Source organism: Malaclemys terrapin, chromosome 11 (assembly GCF_027887155.1).
Source record: "Malaclemys terrapin pileata isolate rMalTer1 chromosome 11, rMalTer1.hap1, whole genome shotgun sequence".
NCBI classification, from domain to species: Eukaryota; Metazoa; Chordata; order Testudines; family Emydidae; genus Malaclemys; species Malaclemys terrapin.
The window spans coordinates 79224928-79252641 of record NC_071515.1 but is presented as its reverse complement, the minus strand read 5'-3'; the positions used below and the strand labels follow the sequence as shown (position 1 = coordinate 79252641).

The window sequence follows — 27714 nt, the reverse complement described above, 5'->3', positions numbered from 1 at the left end:
CTCCAAACTGAAACCCCCCTCCAGCTGTCTCACCCAGCCCCCCTCCAGCCTTTGTCCAGTTTCCCGGGCAAAGGTGTCACCTGGCCCCACCCCCCTCCTGAGCTCAGGTTACCGGCTCAGGTACCATCCCTCAAGTGAAGTCACCCCCTGCTCTCCCATCCCCCATGCAAAAAGAAGAACAGGAGTACTTGTGGCACCTTAGAGACTAACAAATTTATTAGAGCATAAGCTTTCGTGGACTACAGCCCAATCCCCCATGCAGACAGTCCCAGTAAAACTCCCCTGCGCCATCCCCAGGTCAATCCGCACGCTCCCTGCTCGGTCACATTCAAAGATTCAGAAATATAGAAGTATCGATCTTACCCTGAATGTGCTGCGTAACAAAGACTGGTCGCTGAACTGAAGATTACATCTTCTTGGATAATAGCCTCTGAATTCTTGCCCAAAGCCCACCCGGTTCAGTTCTGAAGTCAAACCATTTACATATGAGAGGAGAAACCGGTTTCTCTTTCTTTCCTGGCTCATGCGCATTGGTCATCGTGATACAATTATTTTCAAAGAGAAAAGGAATTCTCACAAGCTGCAGTTGATGCTCCAAACAACAAGACCAGGATAAACATTTCCAGAATACACGGGAAAGCCTCCGTTCATTGCTTGGCGTCATCCACAACTTCTTCAAATTCTTTGCAAGTGCTCTTATCAGGGGTTTAAATCCAGCCAAACTTTGAACTTTCCCCTGCCCAATCTCTAAGCCAAGCAAGTCCCTCGAAGCCTGCAGCCAGCCCGGGTCCAGGGCGCCCGGAGAGCCGGTGGGTGGATTGCTGATAACTTGGAGCTTTTCTCCAAAAATCGCCTTGTAACTCACCACTGGGTTCGTCAATCAATTCATGGTCAATCTGGGACCTCTGGGGTTCATTTGCTTTTGGGGATCCTGAGAAGTGCCCCGTGACTAGGGCATCTGGAACGTTTTGGGGCAAGACCTCAGTTTGGTGGCACGGTCACAGTCCAATCGCGGTGCCATCCAGACCGGGGGGTGTCACCGCCTGCCCTGTGACCCCGGCTGCCTCACAACGCTTTGCTATTGTAGCTCCCCGCCCGGGTCACTCACCACCAGCCTGCCAGCACGCAGGGCACACCTGGAGTGAGTGTGGGTAGCTCCAGCCGTGGGCCAACAGCCTGTCCTCAGCCCCATTCTGGCTTCCGCCAGCCGGGGTTACTGCCAGCAGGGTGACCCCCACACACTCCCAGTCCCCAGCTTTCTCCGCCCTGGGAGCTCTGCAAGGTTCAGCCCCTCCCGGGCAGCTCAGAGAAATACCTTGTTCCTTTAGAGACACAAACGCACAGCACGGCTCAGTGACTGCCCTGGGCTGGAAACACCCGGCCCTTCCCACGCACTGCGCTGGCGCACGGAAAAACAAAATCAATGTATTAACAAAGTAGACACAGGAGTAAGTTCAGGTGTAAGGGGTGACACTAGAAAGAGTTACAAGTAAAACAAAAGAAGTACTGGGAGCATAAGCTTTCCTGGGTAAGAACCTCACTTCTTCAGATGCAAGAAAGCTTATGCTCCCAGTACTTCTGTTAGTCTCAAAGGTGCCACAGGACCCTCTGTCGCTTTTTACAGATTCAGACTAACACGGCTCCCCTCTGATAAGTAAAACAAAGCAAAGCAAACGCTTCTAAAAGTCTAAAACGTCATCTAGCAAGATACAAGCTTTGTTCCCAATGGTTTCTCTCCTGTCACTCTCCTGCCAACCCGGACCTTCCTCAACACACACAGCCCCTTGGCTGCAGGACCCAGTTTTCTCAGCTCACAAGAGCTCTGTGCCCTTGTGTCTGTCCCATGATGGGGGCCAGAGACGGCTTCTCTCTTTGCTTGTATCGTCTAAAGTTCAATGACTTCGTTTCAAGAGGCAGGTGACCCCGGCCCAGGGGCTGCACATCCCCTGGACAGTTTCTGTGCCAACGGGGATCCCTTTGGTTGATTCCACCGTGTTTCTTTGCCCTCGGAGCCAGGTAGAGCGCTGTGCCGGCCCCTGCCTGGGCAGCCGCGTATCAGCGAGGATCCCCAGTGCCTCTCAGAGCGTTGATCCTGGTGTTTCATATCGTTGTGAATCTCCGTGTGTCGTTAGCGTTCAGACCTCCCGCGGTGCACTCGTATAGTACAGCAACGTTGGACACTCCGATGATTATCACTTGAGGTTCAGCCCCCATAGGCGCGGGAACTAAGGGTGCGGGGGTGCTGCAGTACCCCCAGGTTTTACGCAGGGCTCTGCTCCCAGCTCTGCATGCGGGGTCCCCGCTCCACGCCTGGGGCTCTGCTTCTGGCCCCCAGCGCGAGGTCCAGCTGCTGGCCCCACGCCCAGGGCTCCGCTCCCAGCCCCACATGCAGGGTCCCAGCACCGTGCCTGGGGCTCTGCTACAGGCCCCACACATGGGGTCCCAGCCCCACATAGGGTGTCCTGGCTGCTGCCTGTCATGGACTCACAGGTCAGGCCCACTCTTGGCCCCGTGCGGTCCGTGGGGGGTGCCCCTCTCAGTGAGACAGCCCTTCTCGGGGGTCCACTCTCTCTCGGGGTCAGGCCCCTCCACCTCCTGGAGCCGCACCTCTCTGAGCCTTAGCACGTCTGTCTCTGCCGTGGGCCCCCTCAGGGAGTCCCCTCACTCTGGACCCCCGGGGCCTCCACCCCCGAAGGGGACGATGCCCCCCAAACCCCGCCCTGTTCTCTAGCCCGGAGTGACTCTCAGCCAGCGTAACACAGGAGGGTTTATTGAGCGTTGAACCCAGCACAGGAAACTCTCAGGGCCTCAGGCCTGGCCTCCCTCAGCCCAGCACACCCCAGTCTACCCTGCATCCAGGTGGGCTCTGCCTGCTCCCCCTCTCCAGCCCACAGCCCCCCTGCTCACAGCTGGGCTTCTGATACCTCCAGCCTCAAGCCCCCTCTGTCCATTGTCTTCTCTCCAGGTAAACAGGGTCGTAAACCGGGTCTCCTGGGCCTCCTCTCCCCTCTTCTGTCCTCTGGCCTCTCTGGCTGGACCCGGCTGGTCCGGTCACCGGGGTCCCCTCTCCCCGCAGCCCATTGTCCTCCCACTGGCCAGAACTGGCTGTGACTCCTGAGCTGGGCCTCCGGGTCAGGGTGTTCCCCCTCCAGGCCATCGGCTGGGGTCCCAAGTTCCCTCTCCGGTCCTCTGTAACCACAAACTCCCTCTCCCCTTCCCTCGTTAAACCTGTAACGCCCAGGGACACTGAGTCCCACCCCCTCTGCATGCAAATAGGGTGACCAGATGTCCTGATTTTATAGGGACAGTCCTGGTTTGGGTCTTTTTCTTACATGGGCTCCTATTACCCCCCACCCACTGTCCCGATTTTTCACACTTGCTGTCTGGTCACCCTACATGCAAACCATTGGAAAAACAAGGAAAAAAACAAGACAATCCCCCACTTTGTCACATCACCCCACGCCCAGGGCTCCACTCCCTGCCCCACACATCGGGTCTCAGTTTCTGACCCGCACCTGGGGCTCCCCTCCCAGCCCCACACACGGGGTCCCAGCTGCTGGAAAGGCTTACTGGGCGGGGTGAGTTTCTTCAACGGCCCGTTGTGAACCGAGTGTCCTTGATGGGCCATGAACACACAGCTGTCTGACCCTGCTGTAAACCCATCCAGGGGCGTCACCCAGGAACAAAACGCCGGCTGGAGACATGTCCACAGCCAGAACTTCCGCTACGTGGATTTCACCCGGATAATTGCCCAGGATGGATTGTAACGTTTCCATTGACACTTGGGATGAGATTGATGGAAATGGTGTAGCAGTGCTAACAACAGTGATATAAGTGGCCACAGCATCCCAGCGTGCATCCATCGCTCCCCAACACCGGTGATCAGGGAGTCATTAGTTTCAAGCAATGCCCCACAAGGCACTTTACTACAAGAAGGGGGGGGTGAACACAGGAGGCTCAGTGACCCAGGCACGTCTTAATGTTGATGCTTTGGCACATGCATCTTTCAAAACAGGCTTGAATGAAAAGTCTTCCAACATCTCCCTGTGGTCGGGAAGTTCTCCACAGACAACAGTCTTCAATTCACTCCATTAGCCAGGCACGTTAGTTCCTTGGGAAGGGAATCGTTCACAGGAGCAAAAACTTTCCAAAGCATTCTCAGAACGTCAGCGAAGAGCAAGAATTTGGATCAGTCTGTAACTTCCAACAGCCCTCTTGCTTCAACTGCCGGGTCGCCAGACCCATTCACAGAGCCTGACAGAATCCTCAGACTCTCTTCCCAATTACTGAGGGTTATTTCCAGTCCACCCAAGTCTTTGCAGGTGCTGGCCTTTGTACCCCACAGTCACTTCACGCCTGCACAAAAAGTTGCGTAGAGACTTACAATTTGAGAGCACACAGCCCTGACTCTGCCAACCTCTTCTCACACATGGGTAACCACCTGGCAACTGGCGATTCAAGCAGTGTGTGGAAGGTATTTGCTTGTTTCATTTCTTTGGTAGAAGCATCTGTACCCCACCCGCCCCCTTAGCACCCCCCTGGCAGAACTTTGGCATCAAGCAAGAACACAAAGTAGTTTGAGGGTCAAGAACCAGTTTGTGGAGGTCTTTCAGAATGAGTTGTGTAATATCTTCAGCAGTGAGGCCTTGCAACTGGGCTACTCCATACGTCTCTCCTTGGCTTTGCCACCAACAGAGGAGAGGGAGATGGGACGAATTTAGGACACTCACAGCATCCCTTGGAGTGTCACGTTTCAGGCAGAAGAACTTGAATATCTTCAGCTCTATCTTTTCAGACCACCCTCCTCCCAGCAGCGATTTCACTCTGAATTGCAGCAGGCGTGTGCTTTGCCATTTTCGGGATGGTTTGCAGCGCAGCCTTGGATTTTGGACATTGGCCTGCAGTAAACAGAAGTAGTTTCATGATAATTTCTGATGAATTACTGGGAGTGAGAGCTGGGTTCTTGGAGCTTGTGATCTCTCAAGCTTCTGTCAGATGCAACTCAGGGATCAGAGCAAACTGGGCAATTTTTGCTGAGGTTTGACATCGTTCCTGTTTCTTTCTGTTTGTGAGCATGACACCAAAGTAGCAGTTGTGGCACCTGAACCAGGAAGTTATGATCAATAACTATCAGATTCGCAATTCAGTAACATTACGAGCAAACGAATGAACTGAAATCACAAAATGATTCGTACGCTGGATCCACCACGTTGGGCTTTGAAGCTTCCCTCGAGACGCAGGCTTCCAAGTTCAGAGGGGCTGATGAAGAAGGTGTCGGAAGGTCCAGGACATGGTGATGTGTGTCAGATTTTGTGCAGGACGAGGGTCTCTAGACCCCCGAGTTGACATTATGTGGCAAATCTCAACAGAATGACATGAAAATATACATGTGAAACCTAGAAACAAAGAATTATCTAGAGCTTCTCCTCTTGCTGCAGTTCTATCAGCCTCGCATTCGAGTGGACGAAGCAGTTTTCAGGTTCGATTTCCTTTGCTTGGAGAAAGTGCGTTTTTCCAACTGCAAAATCCAGATTTGATACAAACCAGATCCGCTCCCATCCCACGGGCATTGCCAGGGTGCATCCGCCAAGGCAAACAGCGATAGCAGAGTATTCTATGGCCAGTTCACACACCCCCCGCCCCCTTTCCACAACAACAATGCAGCACCTCCCCGATTGGTTTCAGGATTGTTCATTTCGGTTGAGCTGGTGTGGGAGCGCTGAGATCCGATGGTATCGAGGAATCGCTCCTGTACATCAGTAACCTCGCTGGGGCCTGTCTTACCCTCCGCAGCTGCCAGGGAGCTAGGTCGAGTTTCTACACAAGGTGGGCGAATCACAAACGTGTCCCTTTTGAACCCTGCTTTGAAACTGCTCCCCCAGGTCCGAGAGTAGGGTGACCAGACAGCAAGTGTGAAAAATCGGGGCGGGGATGGGGGGGTAATAGGAGTCTATATAAGAAAAAGACCCAAAAATCGGGACTGTCCCTATAAAATCAGGACATCTGGTCACCCTATCCGAGAGGGGCTGTGGGCAGCATGGTGCTAGCCTGCTGCAGGGGAGATGAGCTGGTGGGTCTCTGCAATGAGCCCAAGGCCAGACTCCAGAGGGCGTCTGGGAGGAAGGAAACCAGCCAGCAGGAGAGCTCTGGAGGGGGGTGGGAGAGGTCAATTTTCCCTCCAGCCCCTCCACTGAGTGGCAGAGGCTGCAGCTAACAGATGCCGACTCCCCTACCCTCCTGGGGTCTCCTCCTCCTCTGGGGGCCCCTCCAGCATCTCCAGCCCTCCCGGGGGGCTGCCGTGTTCCGATACCCATCGGCCAGGCTGAGGCCACGTCCCCAACCCCAGAGCACAAGCGGCTTCGTCTCCACTCCAAGGCTCTGCCGGGAAAGCAAAGCCAAGTGCCCACAGGGCTCCACACCCCACCGTTCTCCCCACTTGCGGCCCATCAGCCTGAGACGCCTCCGACTCCGCAGAAGGACACAGCCCCTGGACCGTCCCCCGGAGGGGCTCTAGGGGAGCGTTCCTGGCGCGTCAGCCCAGCCACACTCCCTCTCCCCTCACCCTGCTCCAGCAGGCAGGGTCAGCCCCCAGCTCAGAGCCTGTGCCCGATGCCACCCCGCGCCGCCCCTCTCTGCGGCACCGGCTCACCGGGGGTTGTTGCGGAGTGTGGGGGAGTCAGGGCCCTGCACCCCTCTTCCTGAGATTCACTGCGACTCTCAACCAGCCAGTAAAGCAGAAGGTTTATTTAAGGACAGGAACACAGTCTTAAGCAGAGCGTGTAGGTACGACCAGACCCCCTCAATTAGGTCCCTCTGGGAGGTTCAGGGAGCTCAGACCCCAGCTTGGGGTTCCCTGTGTTGCACCACCCAGCCCAACCTGAAACTAAAACCCAAAACCCCTCCTGCTGCTCCTCCCTCCTTTGTTCAGTCTCCCGGGCAGAAGGTGTTAATTCTCCCCACCCCCGTTCCTGGCTCAGGTTACAGCTCAGGTAGCTTCCTTCAAGGGAAGTCCCACATCCCCACTGCAACCCCCCTGCAACATTCCCAGGTCAAATCTGCCCCGCTCCCTGCTCCGTTACAGGGGTATCGGGCTTTCTGCTCCCCGCTGGGGCACCCCCTTGTGGCTCATCTGGGGATTAGCTCTCGGCTGCTCCGAGGCCCCCTCCTCCGGTCGCTCGCCATGGTCTCTCTCTGCACTCAGTTGGTCCCTCTTCGTGGTTCGTCCCACCAGCCAGGTCACTCTAGTCCTCCCCTTCCAGGGTGTCAGAGACCCACTGGGCGACTGTCCCAGGCAGTCATCTGGTCCGCTGCCCGTCTGTGCCTTTCCCAGTGGCTGGGGGGGAACCCAGCCTGCCCTCTGCTCTGGGTTCCAGCCCAGAGACCCTCTGCCCAGTGCCACCCCCTGCTCGAGCTCCCACCTCACTGCCGTTCATCGTGCTGACCACCGGCTCTGCCACGGGTGGAGTGGACACCCCATTGCCCAGGGCTACATGGCATTTACTAGAGGAGCCAGGCATCGCTTCGCTGAAACACCGTCAGAAACTCACCCTGGCCCCCAGCCAACAGAACTGGGACAGCTGGTCCATGGCCCCCAGGCTCCAAGCACTCGGCCTAAAACTGGGGAAAACCCCAAAACAGTTTATTTCTGCAGGGGTGTGTGTCCCAGGGGCTCTTGGAAAAGTTTCCAAGGGCCGTGATGGGTTCTCCATCCCCGACTAGTTTTAAAACGAGACTGGCCCTTGTTCTAAACAATCTGCTCCAGGAACAACCGCGGGGCCCTCTCAGCCTGAACGATGCAGGAGCCAGTCGATGGTCACACCTGGCCTGGGAAGCGGCTTGGTGCACGAGGGCCGTCCCCGGCGTCACGCCGGGCTCTTCAGTGGAGCGGAGCCGGGCAGACCAAGAACCAAGGGCCGGCAGTTGCAGCCAGACAAATCCCATGAGAAACGAGGCAATTAACCTGAGGAACGAGGTCCTGGGGCCAGCCCCTGGGCTTCTCCACCTCCAGCCCCTGGGCTTCTCCACCTCCTGGGACTGACCCTTGGAGCCGGGAACCCCCATCCGGTCTCTGAGTTGGACACCTGAGACTTGTCCCCCCAAAGGGAGCAACACCCCCCCCAGGCTCTGCAGTGACTCTCAGCCAGTGGGTGACAGCAGAGTGTTATTGGGCGTCTGGCACAGCGCAGAAAGTGCTTGGTTAGCCCAGAGAACAGCAAGTCACAGCCTGGGCCAGTTCAGCCAAATTGTCTTCTCAGACTCGCCCCAGACGTGGGGCCCAGGCCCCACACAGCTGGGCATTCGGCACACCTGTCTCCCTGGGACCTGCAGAACATCAACAACCTGTTCCCGCCACCTAGTTAACATTGCAGCATAGAGGGGAAACTGAGGCACACACACTAGTCATACAAAATATTACAGAAAATGACCACGCCGTCACAGGGGGAGCCCAGGGCCGGGCTAGCAGGGGCTGCGGGTTGGGAGTGAGGGGCACCGGCAGAGCTGGGGGTGGGGAGGCAGGGCTGGGCTGGCGGGGGCTGCGGGTCGGGAGTGAGGGGCACCGGCAGAGCTGGGGAGGAGCCCAGGGCTGGACTAGCAGGAGGCTGCGAGTCGGGAGTTTCAGCGTGCCACACTGCCACCTGCTGGAGATGGGCTGCACTGCCACAGCCACCTGTTGCCAGGCCCCCCTCCCCACCCCCCAAGCACTCGCCCTGTTAGTAACCCTGCTATAAATAGCGGCCGCACCCGCTCGGTGGGAACACATTGGCTGCGTCACCGCGGGGTGAGCGTCTGCTCTCTGCTGTCACCCCACAGCTCTCCCCGGCCGCTGGCCCCCATGGGCTCTGACCCTCCCCCCCCCGGGTCTCTGTGCTGGAGCAGGCGCCTCCCCAAGGGCCCCGTCTCTGGGGATCCCCAACCCTGCACCCCGTATCCCCCCCTCCCCCCACGGCCTGGCAGCTCCGCAGCGCAGACCCTGTGGCCAAGTCGCTGTCAGATCATCTGCTTCGAAAACAAACTCCGTCCGCGTCCTGGCGCCTGGAGGGGGAGCCAGCGTCACGGCTCCCCGGCACCTGTGCTACGGCCCAGCTCATAAACAGCCCCTTGGCGGTTCCCCGGCAGCATGGCAGACCCCCCAGACCCCCTGCTCCTCCAGGACGTGCCGCAGCCTCAACGCCACCGACATTCCCGGCTCCTTCAGCCTCTGGGCGAGTCTGCGGCAGCTGCATGGAGGTTTGGCCTGGCTCCAGGCTGGGCCTGGCTCCCATTTCCTGCTCCCATGTATTCACCGTGCCCACAGTTTCAGTATGGCACAGATTCCAGCGCTGGGGGTGGGTCATCGTCATTAGGGTTCAGAGTTAACACACACCATGAGGCAACTCAGAGCAATTGTTCCAGGCTGCTGGTGAGGAGGGGGGCAGAGGGAACAGCCTCGGCTGGGATGTGCCTGGGACACTGGAGTTCACACCTCCTGCCAACATCTCCCAGGGTCTCCAGCGAGCCCAGCCGCAGCACTGCGGGAGCCCAGGGCTGCACCCGGGGAGGGACGGATGCTGACACAGTCGCAGCCTGCAGCATCTCCTCCCCTTTGCAGCCAGGCCGGGCGCCACGCTGGGCGGTGTTTGGGCCCGGGCTCCTTGATCCCTGGGCATCTGGCTGGCAGAGCAGGCCCTCTCACACCCCCCATTTGGAGGCTCAGTCCCTCCAGCCAGCTCCTGGAGGGGCCCTTCCCCCACCTTGGTACCCGCAAGAGGGTGGGCACCCGTGTGGGGCCCTGGGCTGTGATTGCCAGCTGCTGGGCTCCCCGGTTAGCAGCACCCCTGGCTCAGCCCTGTGGCCCCAGGCACGGCGGGGCCGGAGTCACCCGAGGCAGATGCCCGGGATGCTGCGTGCAGTGCAGGTGCCGTGCCTGGCTGCAGCCCTCTGCTCGCTCCCTGCCCAACTGCAGCCCTCTGGTGAACTGGTCACTGAGTCGCAGCTGTAGGAGGAGCGAAGCCCTCGGTTACCCCTCATCAAGCGGGAATATTTTTTGAGTTTGGTTTGTGCCTCAGTTTCCCCTATGTGCTGTGCTGTTACCCAAGGGGCAGAAGGGGCTGTTTGCTCTCAGGGCAGGCCAGGAGACGTAGGTGTGGGTGTCACTGAGCTGCCAAGGGCTAGGTCCCCATAGCAATGGAGCATTTGAGGAGACAATGACAAATCCAGTCAGTGTAATGGCCTGGCACCCATCTCTCACAAGCGCCCCCTTCTGGTGAGGTATGTCCCCGCCCCGGTATCAGGTTGGACACCCAAGTGTCACCCTCCTGGTCTAGTCTGGCCCCACTCTTCAGCTGGGCCCTAAGGAGTTCAGACCCCTTCTGGGAGGGGTTATTCGCTGCCCAATTGTAGGTCACTTCACTGAGTGGCCTATGGGGGGGGAGCCAGGCCCAGGGACCCTAAGAATAGCAGATACACGCCACTGTGTCCCTTAAAAAAAAGAACTGCTTTCAGTTCCCTGGGCCACTTCCTCACAGCCCCAGCCTTTGCCCTGCCCCACCCTTAGCTCAGGGCCCAGCCAGCCAGGGGGCGCCTCCTCGCTGCCCTGGTCCCTGCCAGCATGGAGCTGCCCGTGGTGCCACAGCTCCCTCTGGCCAGCCAAGCACCCCGCCTGCACTCCTCCAGCTTCAGCAAGCCGCTGTCTCTGGGCTGGGCCGCGCTGCAGCGCCTTTTGTACTGGCCTGCAACCCTCGGATTGGCCAGGCCCTCCTAGCCGCCCCCTGATTGGCGGCTTCCTGCGGAGTCTCTCGAGGCCGCTGGAGGACTTAGCTCCACTGCTCCTTTCCTGGGACGGACGTGGCAGGACCCTGAGGCCTCCAGCAGGGAGCTCCTGGGCTTGGTCCACCCTGTCACACCCCAACACTCACACCTCGCAGCCAGCGCCCGGGAGGTGACGTTACTAATATGAACTGGGACCGTATAGATCATTGTTGCAACCAAGGTTCTGTAGTGGCACCAAATATTGTACAAAAGAGGTTAAGTAAAGTGTCTAAAACAAGGTTCTGGTTTGCTGGTTAGGATGATGCTGTCTATATGTGTGTATCAAATTTGTAGTTGAAGTTATGAATATTGGCTCTAGACTGTCTGTATGGCAAACTTATGCTGTGCTTCTGGGTGACACCCCAGACAATTTGGTGTCAGCTCTGCCTAGCCTGCTGGATGGCCCATTAAGGACCATCAGTGACACAACTGACCCATTGAGAGACGGCAAATACACCCTGTGACTCAGCAAGGCAGGGACAGGCCTATGGACAGAACTGTAAGGTTTTTTCATGCCATGTGCTGGGCAGCTTGTGTTTGGGACAAAGGAAGCAGAGACCACATGGCAAAAGGACTGTAAAAGGCAGCTGCATCTTCTCCATCTTGTCTTCAATCCTGCGTCTTTCCTCTGGAGGAACTTTGCTACAAACTGAAGCTCTGAACAAAGGTCTGAATGACACATCCCAGCTGGGGATGTTCCAGAGACGTGATTTGAACCTGCAGTTTATTCCATCACTGCTACAAGCCTGAGCCAAGAACTTTGCCATTACTGTATGTAATTGATTCCATTTAACCAATTCTAGCTCTCATCTCTATCTTTTTCCTTTTATGAATAAACCTTTAGATTTTAGATTCTAAAGGATTGGCAACAGCGTGATTTGTGGGTAAGATCTGACTTGTATATTGACCTGGGTCTGGGGCTTGGTCCTTTGGGATCAGGAGAACCTTTTTCTTTTACTGGGGTATTGGTTTTCATAACCATTTGTCCCCATAACGAGTGGCACTGGTGGTGATACTGGGAAACTGGAGTGTCTGAGGGAATTGCTTGTGTGACTTGTGGTTAGCCGGTGGGTGAGACCGAAGTCCTCTCAGTCTGGCTGGTTTGGTGCAAAGGACCCCAGCCTGGGGCTGTGACTGCCCTGCTCTGAGCAATTTGTCCTGAATTGATGCTCTCAGTTGGGTGCTGCCAGAGGCCACTTTGTTAAGGGGGGGGGGTTCCTCACCTCTCTCCAGGGAAACTGAGCAACATCCCCCATCTGAAGATCGAGGAACGTGATCGTTCCCCTTTATTCGACATTGGTGAGGCCTCATCTGGAATACTGTGTCCAGTTTTGGTCCCCACACTACAAGAAGGATGTGGAAAAATTGGAAAGAGTCCAGCGGAGGGCAACAAAAATGATTAGGGGTCTGGAGCACATGACTTATGAGGAGAGGCTGAGAGAACTGGGATTGTTTAGTCTCCAGAAGAGAAGAATGAGGGGGGATTTGATAGCAGCCTTCAACTACCTGAAAGGGGGTTCCAAAGAGGATGGAGCTCGGCTGTTCTCAGTGGTGGCAGATGACAGAACAAGGAGCAATGGTCTCAAGTTGCAGTGGGGGAGGTCCAGGTTGGATATCAGGAAAAACTATTTCACTAGGAGGGTGGTGAAGCACTGGAATGGGTTCCCTAGGGAGGTGGTGGAGTCTCCTTCCTTGGAGGTTTTTAAGGCCTGGCTTGACAAAGCCCTGGCTGGGATGATTTAGCTGGGAATTGGTCCTGCTTTGAGCAGGGGGTTGGACTAGATGACCTCTTGAGGTCCCTTCCAACTCTGATATTCTATGAACAAAGGCGGGGGGGGGAATCAGAGCTGGCTGCTGGAAGGTGTCGGGGCTCTCAGCCGGGGGAGTCAGACGGAGCTTGAACCAAGAGGTCACTCCAGCTGGGCTGGGCTCTGGGTGACCAGCGTGGATAGGGTTGCCATATTTTAATAGTTCAAAAAGAGGACACTCCACAGGGCCCTGGCCCCGCCCCAACTCTGCCCCTTCCCCAAAGTCCCTGCCCCAACTCCGCCCCCTCCCCTGAACGCTCCGCCCCCTGCTCCTCCCCCTCCCCTGCTTCCAGTGAATCAAATGTTCCCGGGAAGCCTGAAACAGGCAGGCAGCAGGTAGGCTGGGGCGGGGGCGGGCGCAAGGAGGGCCCCCATTCCCCACAACTGTGAAAACCTAAATCGAAAGCTAAAAAAATGCTTAGAAATAACCCTGGCCATTATCCCTGGCCCGTATAACGGGAACACCCCGATCTGCCCAGCCGGGCTCTGCTCGGAGCAGGGCCGGCCCTTGCTCCGGGCCGGGGTACAGAGCGAGAGATGCTGGGGAGGGGCGTTAGGGAACCAGGGACGGCCCCTCCCTACCCAGCTTCCAAGGAGGGAAGAAACCAAGGGGTGGCTGTGCCCAGGGCCTTTCCCCACAGCCATGTCTGGGAGCCAAGGAGGCAAATCCTCGGGGACCCTAGAAATGGGAGGGGGTTGGGGGAGCCCAGCAGGCCCCGCTGAACTGCTTCCCAAGCCGGGACAAGCCGGGGCCTGCCGGGAGATGCTCAGCTCAGGTGTGGGGAGCCACGTGGTGGCCACTCCCAATCCACCTCTGCGAGTGTGGGGCCCTTGGCTGCCCGGGCTGGAGGGGGCGAGTCGCAGGGTTGCCCCAGGAGAGGGCTGGCCCGGGGGTGCCCGGAGAGCCGCCAAGCGGCCGGCAGGCAGGCGAGTCCGGCTCCGCAAGCAGAACTCAGAGGCGGGGTCGTGCTCTGTTGTTTATTTCAGCAGCCTGGGGGAGTCGCGTACACGCTGCGGGGCGGGGGCCGGGTGGGGGTGCGGTGCCCCCAGCCCCTTGGCCTCTGTCCATCTCTCTCTGCCTCTCTCTCCCTCTCCTGCTTCCTTCACTTACACGGATCCTCTCTAGGCTCCCGCGGGTCCCACCGCGCCCTGATCCCTGCCCGTGGGGAGCCTCCTGCAGACTCCCCCAGCATGTGCCTGGCACACACTCCTGGGGGGGCTGGTCCCCCCATCCTCGCCATCCCACGGAGCCTGCAGCAGCCCCAGTTCCCCAGGCGATGGGCACTACTGGGAGCTCCATGGCTTTGGTCCAGGCTGGGGGACGATGGGGGCTGGCCAGTCTCCGTCTCCCCTCCCAAGCTGAGCAGGGCCGGGCACCGCTGCGGTCTGCCCAGGAGAACCGCCAGCCCCTGCCAGGCCCTGGGGGTGCGGGGAAGGTGTGCGTGAGTACAGGGGGCACGGGGGTGGGATGCAGAATCTGCTGCTGGAAGCCTGCAATGGCCCCCCCTTCCCCCACCCCTGAGCCACGGCCCTGTGTCCCCCTGCTCCCCACACCCAGCCCCACTCCTGACTCCGGGGGCCCCGGGCAAGCTCCCAACCCAGCACTTCAGAAGCAGGAGAGAGACAGGGGTGTGGGGGGAGACGGGCGTGGGAAGTTATGCCCTGGGGACAATGGAGGATGGGCTGGGGCAGGAGGGGGCGGGACGGGGGCATCGGCGGGGACGGACGGTGCCAATCGTCTCTCCGCAGCCGCTGGGCCGGCGCCGTCTACAGCACCTCGTGCTTCTGCTCCGTGGCCTCGCTCACCACCTGCTCGGGAGAGAGCCCTGGTGAGATGGGAGCCCCAGGGACTGGCATCGGGCTGCCCCGGGGGCTGGCGCAAGGGGCAAACGCCACCCTCCCTTCCGGCCGGGTCGCCCTGGATCTCCGTCCTGCACAGAGACTGGGGACAGCCTGCGCCAGCCGGCCGAGCTGCCTGCCCACGCCGGGCCCGGGCACATGGGTGGCAGGAGCCTGGATCCCGGCCGAGGAGTCTGGTTAGGCACAGGCTGCAGTGCAGTGCCATGGGGGGGCAGCACGGAAAACCCCCACTGGAGCCAGGAGCGACCCGGCTTGGGCCAGGACAGATCCGAGCACCCCACCCAGAGCCCAGAGAGCCCCCCTCTTTAGGCGACCTGTGGGGCGTTGGGGCTTCTCGCCCACCCCACAGCCATAGAGTCAGGTGAGCCCCTGCCCGTGTGCACGGCCCCTTCCCTAGCCAGCCGCCCGCCCCTGCTTACCTCCCCGTCACGCGTCTCTATGGTCTTGATCATCACGGTCTTCTTGGTGTGAACCTCTGAGCCGCGCTGCTCTGGGCTGGTCTCTGCAGGTGGGAGGAGAGTCAGCCTGGGGCAGGGCAGGGGGGTGAGTGGCCAGGGGTGGGGGCAGGGCTGGGTCCTGGGGGGTATGGGGTATGGGCGTGGGGCTGGGCCCTGGGACGCACGGGTGTGACGTTATGAGTGTAATATAATATTTCATTGGAAGGTGACAGGTCCAGAAAGAGTGAATTAACTCCCAGACTGACCTGAGCCGTGGGTGAACCTTAAGGACTGGCTAGGAAGATCTGTAAATGAACAGAGCTTTGAAATGCAAGTCTGCGCTGTTACAGGTAGAAGGGGAGCTGTGTGCTCAGGGGCTTGTAATGTCAGCAAACAAGTCTTGTCTATTGCTACAGCTTGGATTCAAAGATCAAAAAAGGAATAGTAACATTTAGGAAGACACTTGAGGGAAATAGTATTAGTGTCTCTATGTCTCTTTGAAGGTTGTGGTACCTGTGTCTGAACTGTTTAATGGATAAATTACCCTGTGCTAATTGCCAGGATGTTTGGGAGAAGGAGAATTAAGTCTATTGTTTTCTCAGGCCAAAAGGCTGCAGGAAATGTATAAAAACCCTGGGACACGATCCTGCTTCATCTCAGATCTGCTTTGGGTTTCAAGAGGGGGAAACCTTAAGCCACAAGGATTGAGATCCCCAGTCATTGACTGGAGCCGCCCTGAATATGGACATTGGACTATAACCTCTGGATTATTTCTAAAAGGACTTTTGGCAACTACAAGCTCACCTCTGCTGTGTACCTGAACCTCAAGAATTGAATTCAAGTCTGTCTGTATATTGATCTTTTAACCAGCACTCTCTCTCTTTTCTTTTCTAATAAACTTTAGTTTAGTTAATAAGAATGAACTATAGTGTGTATTTTGGGTAAGATAAGTTATAATTGGACCTGGGTATGTGGCTGATCCTTTGGGATTGGAAGAACCTTTTCTTTTATATGATGAGATAAGATTTTCAGTAATCACCATCATATCTGACAGGTGTGTCAGGATGGAGGCCTGAGGCTGGGCACGTTAAGGGAACTGCGTTGTTTGGACATCTGAGTAACCTGTATGGTTCTATAGAAGCTGTTCTGTGCTGGTTGGTAAATCTAAGTATTGGAATAACCACCAGCGGTTGGGGTTTGTCTGCCCCGTTCTGTTTGCCGTTCACCCTGATTGAGTGACCTCAGCGGGCTCCCACGGGCAGCACCGTCACAACGGGGTGAGGGGCTAGGGGCAGGGTTGGGCCACGGGGGGTATGAGGTGAGGGGCTGTGGGGGCTGGGCCATGGGGGTACGAGGTGAGGGGGTGGGGGGCAGGACCTGGGCCACGGGAGGGACAGGGTGGGGGGCTGGGCCATGGGAGGGATGGGGCGATGGGCTGGCCATGGCGGGTAAGAGGGCAAGGCACAAGGCGATGGGCTAGGGGCAGGCGGGGACTCCAGCACTGGCTGGCCTGGGTAAAGCAGCAGGCCGGCGGGCTGGGCCAGGCCAGGGCTGGCCGGGAGCATAGACAGCAGCCATGGGGCCCTCCCGACTGGGGCAGCCCAGCTGCCTCCTGCAGCCCGCCCCCCTCGCCCCATGGCTTACGCCAGGCTTGCCCCACCGCAGGGGGCTCAGGGCGCCCCCCATGCTGCCCTGCCTGGGCCCTGCCCTGCACTCACCCCGGAAGTTGAGCGCTGAGAAGGTCTGGATGGGGAGACTGATCCTGCAGCACACGGAGAAGGAAAAGGGGTTAGTGCCGCGGCCACGGCTGAGAGAGGTGCCCTGGGCCCCACAGACACCGGGCTGGGCTGGCTGGGGGCCCCCCGTCCTGGGGCTCCCCGGGGTGGGCTGACCAGGAGCACCCGCCGGGAGCTCCCCGCCCTGGGCCAGGGGGCGTTGCTCCCCCAGTAGCCGACGCCCGGGGCGGCAGGGGCAGGGGCCGGGCTGGGCAGACGCCCGCTCACCGGCTCTCCTCGCCCTCCAGCAGCTTGCGGTAGGTGGCGATCTCCACGTCCAGTGCCATCTTGACGTTGAGCAGGTCCTGGTACTCGCGCAGGTGCCGCGCCATCTCATCCTTCAGGTGCCGGATCTCCTCCTCCAGCCGTGCGATGGTGTCCTGGTAGCCGCTCGCCTCCCCGGCAAAGCGCTCCTCCAGCTCCCGCATCTGCCGCATCAGGGAGTCGTTCTGCAGGGACAGCCCGTGTCAGAGCCGGCACCGCCAGGGGGGACAGTGGGAATTTTACATCATCATCGTACGAAGCCTGCGTGTGCCTCAGTTTCCCCTCTGTGCTGCAGTGTCACCTGGGCAGGGGGAAGGGACCGCTTGCACTTGGGGCAGGGTAAGACACAGCTGTGCATGGCGGCTGGCTGTCTGGGGCTAAGTGGGTCACTGAAAAGGGACTGGCTGAGGCCGACCCCATATCAGTGGAGAATCCATGGGGACAACGGCAAAGCCAGTGACCCGGCCCTGGACACCAGGCAGCCAATGACCGTGGCTGTTCCCCCCTCTGCAGGACACCAAGCCGAGAGCAAAGGGAGCAGTCAGGCACCCCCGGGGGTCCAACAGAGGAGATCCGACGGATGGAGCTGGAACCGAGGGGTCCCTGCAATGTGGCTGGGCTCCGGGCCACCAGCATGGCTGATGCTTTAACCTCCATTCTCCAGGCTCCCCAAGCGCTCCCTGAGCTGGTCCAGGTGACTAATAACCCGCCTGTCGGCCCGCGCTGGCTGTGTGTCCCTGCAGACGCTGGCGGAGGGGGCGCTGCCCCCCAAGATGGTACAAGTCTCCATCGGGGTCTGTCTCAGGGGGACTCGCTGCCCGGAGCTCATGGGGGGAGCAGGGGGGCTGCAGGCCCAGGGGTCCAGCCCCAGGAGGTGATGAAGCCGTGTGGCTTCCCCTATAGGAGGTGTGAGACCCCCCCCGGGGGCCTGGCCCACTGACGGGGCCTCCCAGAGCCTGTCCCCACGCTGGGGCCATGGCCCCGATCCTGGGGGTCCGTGATGGGGCAGAGCCAGGGGCAAGGAGACAGGCTGCAGGGGGGGTAGCCCCATAGGGATGGGGCTGTGTATGGGGGGTCACCACACAGGGACATGGTTGGGGGGGGGTGTTATCTATTCATTTTGAATCCTGTGGGAGCTGGTGGGAGCTGGTGCAGCTGAAGGAGTTGGTGGATGTGTTGAAGTGGGAATGTTCTTAATGTTTTCTCTGAATAGTGTGTTGTGATGGAGCAGGGAGCGGAGCAGGGAGCGGGCGGATTGACCTGGGAATCTTGCAGGGGAGTTACATTGGGGACTGGGGACTGCCCTTGAAGGAAGTTCCCTGAGCTGTAACCTGAGCCAGGAGGGGGGTGGGAGAAGTGACACCTTCTGCCCGGAGACGGGACAAAGGAGAGGAGGAGCTGGGGGCTGGGGGAAGAGAGGAGCTGCTGGAGGGGTTTTTAGTTCCAGTTTTGTGCTGGGTGGTGGAACGCAGGGAACCCCAAGCTGGGGGCTAAGCTCCCTGCCCCCCAGAAGGACCTGACTGAGGGGTCCTGGTTGTACCTACAGGCTCTGTTTTAGCCTGCGTTCCTACTGTCCAATCAACCTCCCGTTTTACTGGCTGGCTGAGAGTCCCGGTGAATCCTAGGAAGTGGGGGGGTACAGGGCCCTGACTCCCCCACACTCCGTGACATGTGTGTGCCTCAGTTTCCCTGTGTGCTACTTCAGTATCTAGGCGGTGGGACAGGGGGTGTGATCGTTGCAGAGACCCCTGGACTGACACCCTGTATCCTGGCAACTGACAGCTGGGCCCCTCCCCTGCCAGAGCCCCCCCGGGGGGAGGGGGGCTGGAGACCAGAGCCCAGGGGCCCTGTTTGCCCGGGAAGGAGACAAAGGCCGCAGGGGGGCAGCCGGGGGTGACTGGGGCTGGGCTGCTGGAAGCGAGTCAGTCGCCTGGTTTGGGACCCGGGGGGGGGGGGCACGCTGGGCCCTGGATCCCCCCAAGCTGGACTTTGCTGCCGGTCCCTGATTTCTGTGCTCACAAGCTCTGTCCTACGCTGGGCTCCTGACTAAGAACCCGTCTGTGTCCCACGCTGGCTGGGAGTCACGGCTGGCTGCGCAGTGGGGGGCGGGGCCTTGTGGGGGGGTGGGAGGCTCCCCAGGGGTCCCGTCCAAGGGGACTCGCTGCGGGGAGCTCCCGGGGTGAGCAGGGGGCCGAATGCTCCGAGGTCGGACCCAGGAGGGGCTGAAGCCGGGCAGGCTCCTTGCCCTGGTGAGGGGCCCTGAGGGGAGACGCTGCCCCCGAGTCCTGGCTGGCTTCACTCAGCACGGCGCCCGAGCCCCAGCCCGTGACTCCGGGACAGTACAAGGCTGATGGGACTGGCACAGGGCTAGTTTGGGGGGGTCGGACCCAGGTGGGGGGGCGGATCGCTGGCTCTCTGCCAGTGGGGGTTGGAGGCCGGGCGCCCTTGGCTGCTCTGCAGAGCCCGGATTCCCCAGCCGCGTCTCCGGCCACTCCTGCCCAGGACCGTGCCCGCACTGTCTCGCTGTTGGCCCCCGGGTGGCGCCAGGGCTACCAGGGACCTGCAGCGATGGAGGGCCCGGAGCAGGGAAGGCGAGTGGGTTCTGGGGGGGGCTCGCACCCCACAGCAGGAGCGCGCCCCCAGGGCCCAGCAGGGACAGGCCTTTCCCCTGCCCTTCACGTCTCTGGGGGCCGTTTGCCTGGACAGCAGGTTCACAGCCAGCTCCTGCTAGCCTGCCCGGCCCTGCCCGGCCCTGCCCGCTGCTCACCGTGCCCTTGAGGGCGTCGATTTCGCAGGTGTAGGACTGGATCTGGTGCCGATACTCCATCATCTCCTGCTTAGCCTGGCGCAGGGCGTCGTTGTTCTTGTTGGCAGCCTGGGTCAGATCGGACACCTGCGGGGAGGGGCCCGGAGAGGGCGGCTGAGCCGGCAACAGTCACCGCCCCAGGCCCAGCGCAGCCCCCCGTCACCCCCAGCCTAGCGCAGCCTCCCAGTCACTCCCCAGCCCAGCACCGACTCCCAGTTACCCCCCAGCCCAGCACAGCCCCCCAGTCACCCCCCAGCCTAGCGCAGCCCCCCAGTCACCTCCCCAGGTCTAGCGCAGCCTCCCAGTCACCTCCTGCCAGGCCCAGTGCAGCCTCCCAGTCACTCCCCAGCCCAGCACCGACTCCCAGTTACCCCCCAACCCAGCACAGCCCCCCAGTCACCCCCCAGCCTAGCGCAGCCCCCCAGTCACCTCCCCAGCCCAGCACCAACCGCCCCCCCCCACAACGCCAGCGCAGCCCCCAGCGCCGCCCGGCCTGACCTTGGACTTGTACCACTCCTCGGCCTCCGAGATGTTCTGGGCGGCGATGGTCTCGTACTGGGCGCGGATGTCGCGCAGGGCGGCCGTCAGGTCTGGCTTGGACACGTCCATCTCCACCTGGACGTGCTGCTCCTGGAGCTGCGCCTGCAGGTCCCGGATTTCCTGGAGCCGGGGGGCAGCGTCAGAGCAGTGACCCAGCCCAGCCCAGCCCAGCCCCACGGCCCCTCACGCCCCGGCACTGGGTCAGCAGCGAGCACAGGCCATAGCCAGCCCTGACTTGGGGACCATCGCCACCGGGCCAGGCCCCAGGACACAAACCTGGGGGGTGGAGGCCCAGGGCAGTAACCTGAGGGGTGGGGGCAGGACCGCAGGGCAGTAACTGGGGGGGAACGACATGGCCCTGGGGCAGTAATCGGGGGGCGGGGCCCCGGGGCAGTAATGGGGGGGGATGGGCAGGGCCCGGGGCAGTAACGGGGGGCGGGGCAGGCCCCGGGGCAGTAACTGGGGGGATGAGCAGGGCCCTGGGGCAGTATCTGGGAGGATGAGCAGGGCCCCAGGGCAGTAATCGGGGACCGGGGCCCCGGGGCAGTAACGGGGGGCAGGGCTTCGGGCCAGTAACTGGGGGGATGGGCAGGCCCCGGGGCAGTAATCAGGGGGCGGGGCCCTGGGGCAGTAATGGGGGGCGGGGCAGGCCCCGGGGCAGTAACTGGGGGGATGAGCAGGCCCCGGGGCAGCAATCAGGGGGCGGGGCCCTGGGGCAGTAATGGGGGGCGGGGCAGGCCCCGGGGCAGTAACTGGGAGGATGAGCAGGGCCCCGGGGCAGTAACGGGGGGCGGGGAAGGGCTCTCCATGGACCTACCTCCTCGTGCACCTTCTTGAGGAAGGCGATCTCCTCCTGCAGGGCCTCGATGCGTCGCTCCAGGTCGATACGTGACAGCGTGGCCGCGTCCACGTCCTGCCGGCCGAGAGGGAGCCGGGCTCAGAGCGGGGAGCCGCAGGGCCCTGACCGGGTGGGGGGGCCGCAGAGGTGCTGAGTGACACCAGTGGCACTGCACAGGGCGGGCGACACCGTGCCCGGGGGGGGGACCTGGCATGGAGCCACGGGGGGCGCCTGGCTGCCATGGTCACCCGCTGGGTGTGTGGGGTGTGGGCAGAGCTCTGCCCCACATGCTAACCCTGCAGCCACGCTGCTCTGTGCCCACGGGGCCCCCCTGCTGGCGCTGGGCTTGCGGGCGGGGCAGGAGCCCCACCTGCCGCCGGTCGGAACAGCTGAGCCCTGGGTGCTGGGTGCTGGGTGCCCAGGCCGGCCCAGCCAGCTGTGGGGGGCGTTGGAGACACGGGGCGAGGGAGGGTCTCTGGCCTGGGGCTCTCGGCTGGGGAGGGGGCAGGGAGCCCGATTCTCTGGTCCGCGCTCACCCCCCCGGGGGGGTCCCCAGCCCTCCCCCTCCCCATGGAGAGGCTGCAGACGCTGGCACTTACTGCTCGGAAGGCAGCCAGGTTATTCTCCGCTTCCTCCTTCAGGTGGATCTCCTCCTGCAGCCTGGGGGCAGAGAGGGGGCATCAGGCGGGGGTCTGCGGGGCGGGCAGGACCGTCCATGGGGCAGGTGGAGGGGCAGCCCAAGGCCGGAGGGATGAAGCAGGGCCAGGCAGGCTACCACGGGAGGGGGCTCCCTGCCCCGCGTGGGGCCTGGGCCGGCACAGCCCCCAGGCGCTGGAGGGCCCCTTGTTCCGCATTCCCGGCGCTGGCTGGGGGCCAGCGGCCTGGCCTCCCGTTCCCTATTATAGTCAAAACCAGAGCCCAGCACAAAGGCTGAGGTCACCCAGCGACGCACGCCTGCCCCTTCCTTATAGGGGAGCCGGCCGAGGGGCTGGGGCCGAGCACAGCACGGCGGGGGGGCTGGGGGATCCGCAGGGGTAGGATGCAGAGTTGGGGCTGCAATACCAGGGGCAGGGAGAAGAGATTCAGGGACACAGGGCTCCGATATGGGGGGAGGGGGGCACCTGGGGCTCAGGGACCCCAGATGCGATATGGGGGGTGGAGGGTGCAGGTGGTGGGGGTCCCTGGGCAGTGAGTTGGGGGGCAGACGGGGCTCAGGGACCCTGGATGCGATACGGGGGGTGGAGGGTGCAGGTGGTGGGGGTCCCTGGGCAGTGAGTTGGGGGGCACACAGGGCTCAGGGACCCCGGATGCGATACGGGGGGTGGAGGGTGCAGGTGGTGGGAGTCCCTGGGCAGTGAGTTGGGGGGCACACGGGGCTCAGGGACCCCAGATGCGATATGGGGGGTGGAGGGTGCAGGTGGTGGGGGTCCCTGGGCAGTGAGTTGGGGGGCAGACGGGGCTCAGGGACCCTGGATGCGATACGGGGGGTGGAGGGTGCAGGTGGTGGGGGTCCCTGGGCAGTGAGTTGGGGGGCACACAGGGCTCAGGGACCCCGGATGCGATACGGGGGGTGGAGGGTGCAGGTGGTGGGAGTCCCTGGGCAGTGAGTTGGGGGGCACACGGGGCTCAGGGACCCCAGATGCGATATGGGGGGTGGAGGGTGCAGGTGGTGGGGGTCCCTGGGCAGTGAGTTGGGGGGCAGATGGGGCTCAGGGACCCCGGATGCGATACGGGGGGTGGAGGGTGCAGGTGGTGGGGGTCCCTGGGCAGTGAGTTGGGGGGCACACAGGGCTCAGGGACCCCGGATGCGATACGGGGGGTGGAGGGTGCAGGTGGTGGGGGTCCCTGGGCAGTGAGTTGGGGGGCAGACGGGGCTCAGGGACCCCGGATGCGATACGGGGGGTGGAGGGTGCAGGTGGTGGGGGTCCCTGGGCAGTGAGTTGGGGGGCACACGGGGCTCAGGGACCCCGGACGCGATACGGGGGGTGGAGGGTGCAGGTGGTGGGAGTCCCTGGGCAGTGAGTTGGGGGGCACACGGGGCTCAGGGACCCCGGATGCGATACGGGGGGTGGAGGGTGCAGGTGGTGGGAGTCCCTGGGCAGTGAGTTGGGGGGCACACAGGGCTCAGGGACCCCGGATGCGATACGGGGGGTGGAGGGTGCAGGTGGTGGGAGTCCCTGGGCAGTGAGTTGGGGGGCACACAGGGCTCAGGGACCCCGGATGCGATACGGGGGGTGGAGGGTGCAGGTGGTGGGGGTCCCTGGGCAGTGAGTTGGGAGGCACACAGGGCTCAGGGACCCCGGATGCGATACGGGGGGTGGAGGGTGCAGGTGGTGGGGGTCCCTGGGCAGTGAATTGGGAGGCACACGGGGCTCAGGGACCCCGGATGCGATACGGGGGGTGGAGGGTGCAGGTGGTGGGGGTCCCTGGGCAGTGAGTTGGGGGGCACACGGGGCTCAGGGACCCCGGATGCGATACGGAGGGGGGAGGGTGCAGGTGGTGGGGGTCCCAGAGAGGCTGCGGCTTGGGCTCCCGGTGCAGGTTTCCGATTCATGGTGGCCACAGCAGAGCCGCTGGGGGGGGGAGGGGGAGGGGGCGCTGACGCCAGCTGTTCCGGCCTGCGGGAGATGTGGGGGGGCGCTGACACCAGCTCTTCCGGCCCGCGTTCGGTTCAGTGACATTCAGCCCTGGCGGTGTCCAGAGACAAGCGCCCCCCAGCCCAGCCCCGCAGCGCGGCGCATGGCCAGCCCTTGCCTGGCAGCGCCTGGAGCTCTAGGGCAGGGGAGCTGGTCACCAGGGCTTTGGGTCTCTGCTCCGCTTCCTTTGGGAGGAGCTGCCGCCGGCCCCTCAAGGGGACGGGGAGGAGGCTGCCTGCACGGCCCCCCAGGCCCTGCTCTCACAGTCCCCTCTGTCCCTGCAGCCCCATGGTGACAGGGCTCAGGGACTCCCAGCGGCGGACGAGACCGGGGGTCTTGGCACACCAAGGCTGAGCGGGGGGGGGGATGGCACAGACCCGTCACTGGGTTGAACACGGATCTTCCAGCCACGTGGGAGGGGTTCCCCCACCTGCCCTGTGTTGCTCTGCCAAGCCTAGACATTGCTGTGGTGCCCCCCGGGCATGGGCCTGACCCTGAGGGCCCTGTCTGTGGGGTGGGCCCCAGACAGTGACACAGGGGGCAGGATACTGCCTAGTCTGCCGGTCCCACAAGGTCTCCCTTTGCTGCCCCTTTCCAGACTTGCCCCCTTAGAGGCAGGGCTGGGTGTGGCATGGTGCCAGGGCTGTCTCCCTCCCCTGTCCTGTGCTCTCAGCCTGTGCCCGTCCAGCACCCCAGCCGGCCAGCCCAGCCGCTCTGTGGAAGTGGGCACCGGACCGGCCTGGCTCAGAACCTGCCCGGATCACGAGCCATGCCGCTGGCGGCCCAATGCCCGCCCTGATCCACAGATCTCGCCCTACGAGCTCTCCTGCAGAGCATCAGCTGCGGGATCAGCGCAGGGAGCCCCTCTGAAAGCCAAGTCCTCCTCTCCATGCCCCACAGCGTGCAGGGCGGGGCTCCCCCCACCGCGAGCTCCCTCTGTGCCTCGAGCTGGGCTGGCACTGGCCCCCCCGAGAGCAGAGACATCCTTCCCCCTGCACGTCCTGGAGCCGGCTCAGGGTTCACGGTTCCAGCTGCCCCCCATCCCTGACCTGAGTTCTGTGGGGCAGGGCAGAGCGCCAGCAGCCCAGCCTGGGGCGGGGCAGGGGCAGAGCTAGGGGTCCAGACAGGTTTCCAGTGCTGCATGAACCTGATAGTGCCTGCCGGGACCCTCCCCCGGAGCCTGGCCCCCACAGCCCACGGGGCTCGCTGCCCTCGCTCCTGGTGGTCTGGCTGTGCGGGCCTGGACCCAGGGCAGCTTGTGGGCTGCATTCCCCCCCCCTCCAGGAGGGCACGAGGCAGCCCTGAGAGCTGAGAGCGTGTGGGGCCTGGGGAGACGAGCGGTCCCAGCATGCAGTGCGGCCAGGCCAGGCCAGGCTCTCTACGCAGCCCCAGCGCCGCTTGGCACAGGAAGGGGGGGGGTCTCTGGCGTAAATCTTTGCACAGCTGAAAGGAGCCAGCCCCCTCCTGGCATGGCCCCGGTGCTAGGGGCTGCAATGGGGCAGCTCTGTGCCAAGTAAGGAGCCCCCCTATGCCTGGGGCGACCCCTGCGTAACGGCACCGCTGGGGGCGGGGGGGGGAGTTTGGCCCAAAACACCCAGGGTGCGGAGGAGCAGAGAGCAAGCGGGGCCCGGGGTGCCCACGGGCTGCCCCAGGGATCACGCTGCCCTGCTCGGGTGGGCAGCATCGGGCACCGCCACACTCTCCTCCGTGAGCACCAGCTTCTCCCTCCCCCCAGCACTGCTGCACCGCGGCCCTGGGCTGAGGGCAGCTGAGTGCCACGGAGCTCGGGGTCAAGGTAGGGGCAGGGGGCTCCCAGGTACCCCCCTTTTCCTGTAACCCCTGGGGCCCCAGGGTCCCAGAGCCAGGGGTCCCTGGGACAAGGTTTCAGAGGGTGACATCCCCGCACAGCCAGGCCCCTGGGAAAGCGGTGAGCTTGGAGAGCGAGTGCCAGTGGGGCCGAGCCACGCCACGGTCCCAGGGAGCAAGGGGCCGCGGGGCTCCCGCAGCAGGACGTGGCACTTTGCCCCCTGCGTCCCCGCTAGATGGTGGCGGGGGGGGGAGTCGGACGGCGGAGACAGACAGAGGCAGCTGGGAAGAGCCCTGGGCATTAGGGACGGGATGGTGCTGAGCGCTGGGGCGGGTGCTACGCTGGGGTGGGTGCTGGGTGGTATGCGGGTGCTGGGCCGGGAGAAGGTGCTGAGCTCTGGGGGTGCACGTTGACCTCTGGCCTGCTTAGTCCTAGAGCTTGTGGCAGTGGGCTACACATACTGTGGGAAGGGGGGCTGGCGAATGGGGCTGGGGGCTCAGTCCCCATCTCTCTGCCCTGCCCAGAGCCAGCCGGGCTGGCCCAGATGGGGGGTGCTGGGCCGAGCCGCCGTGGGGCCAGGGCTGCAGGGCTGCTGCTAATCTAGCCACTCTGCCCCCTGGCTGGGAGGGGCAACCGAGACCCCTGGGGCTGGAGCTGCCGGGGGAAGCCCTACTGCAGCCAGCCCCATTGCTACTGGTGGGGTGTCCCGGCTCCCCACAGCGACTGCCCAGCACCGACCCCCCGGGGGACGCCTGTGGCCTGGGACTCCCAGGGAGAGACCTGCCCCCTTCGCAGGGTGGATGGGACAGAACGGCTGGGAATGGAGCTGGACAGAGAACAAACCAGGGAGGGGGCTGGGGCAGGGGCTGGGCCACTGAAGTTGGGTCATGTGAGGGGCACTGACTGGGGTGTGGGACACAAGGACGTGGGGGTGAGGTACAAGGATGGGGCGCGGTGACAGGGTGTGTGTGGGCTCAGTGACGGGGGTGGGGCACAGGGATGGGGCTCAGTGATGGGGATGCAGGGATGGGGCACAGGGACAGGGGGTAGGGGGGTGCAGGGATCAGGAACGGGGGGGCTGAGGGCCCAGGACCAGGCGGGTCCCCAGGCTGGTTCCCCCACCGGGCCCCGCTCTCACCTCTGCTTCAGCTTCTGCAGGTCGTCGAGCAGGTTGTCGCGCTCCACGTCGGCGCGGGCCCGCTGGCTGGTGAGCGTGTCGACCTGCAGCCGCAGGGAGCGCAGCTCCTCCTCGTAGAGGTGGGCCACGTGCGTGGGCTCCTTGCCCTTGAGCCGGTTGACCTCGGTGACCAGCAGGGCGTTCTGCTGCTCCAGGTAGCGCACCTTCTCGATGTAGCTGGCGAAGCGGTCGTTCAGCTCCTGCAGCTCCACCTTCTCGTTGGTGCGGGTCTGCAGGAACTCCTGGTTCAGGGCGTCGGCCAGGCTGAAGTCCAGCAGCTCCCCGCCGCCCTGGTAGGAGCGCAGGGGGGCCACGCGGGTGACCCGCATGCTGGACAGGCTGGGCACGGCGGGGCCGCGCGACACCTGGTAGACCCGGGAGGAGACGGAGCTGGCCAGGCCCTTGCTGCCCACGGAGGAGCGGGAGTAGGCCGGGGAGCCCCCGCCGAAGGTGCGGCGGTAGGACGAGACCCGCTGCTGGCTGGAGGAGTACGACTGGCTCATGGTGGCGGCTGGAAGGAGCCCAGGGGAGGCTGAGGCTGGGGTGGCTGCAGAGGCTGCGGAGGGAGCGGGAGCCGAGTGAGAGGAGTCGGGGAGGGACCCAGGCTCCGGCTATTTGTATCCCTCTGACATCAGCCGGCCCAGCCCCGCCGGGCCGGAGTGACAGCGCAGACAGCTGGGCCTTCCAGGGGGGGCAGGGCCGGCCAGCGGGGGGGCAAGGGCTGGCCGGACAGTACTGGAACTACCACTGGGCCCCGCTGGCCCCTTGCAGCTCGGGGTCCCCCCCACAGCCCAGTGTCCCCAGTCACCCGCAGCCAAGAGCCCCCGGTCCCCCGCAGCCCAGTGTCCCCAGTCACCCGCAGCCAAGAGCCCCCGGTCCCCCGCAGCCCAGTGTCCCCAGTCACCCGCAGCCAAGAGCCCCCGGTCCCCCGCAGCCCAGTGTCCCCAGTCACCCGCAGCCAAGAGCCCCCGGTCCCCC

At 62.7% G+C, this 27714-nt stretch overlaps 1 protein-coding gene across 1 annotated transcript; it reads right to left on the bottom strand.

Annotated features, from left to right (window-relative positions):
• Positions 1-13560: 13560 nt before the first annotated feature.
• DES (desmin) lies at positions 13561-27332 on the bottom strand. The gene is made up of 9 exons (XM_054043339.1): positions 26698-27332; positions 21716-21776; positions 21096-21191; positions 20237-20398; positions 19700-19825; positions 16897-17117; positions 16612-16655; positions 14876-14958; positions 13561-14405 (listed from the first exon to the last, which is right to left on the bottom strand). The coding sequence occupies exons 1-9, from the start codon at positions 27237-27239 to the stop codon at positions 14364-14366; spliced, it is 1377 nt and encodes a 458-aa protein (XP_053899314.1). The 5' UTR covers positions 27240-27332; the 3' UTR covers positions 13561-14363.
• Between the last annotated feature and the right edge of the window lie 382 nt (positions 27333-27714).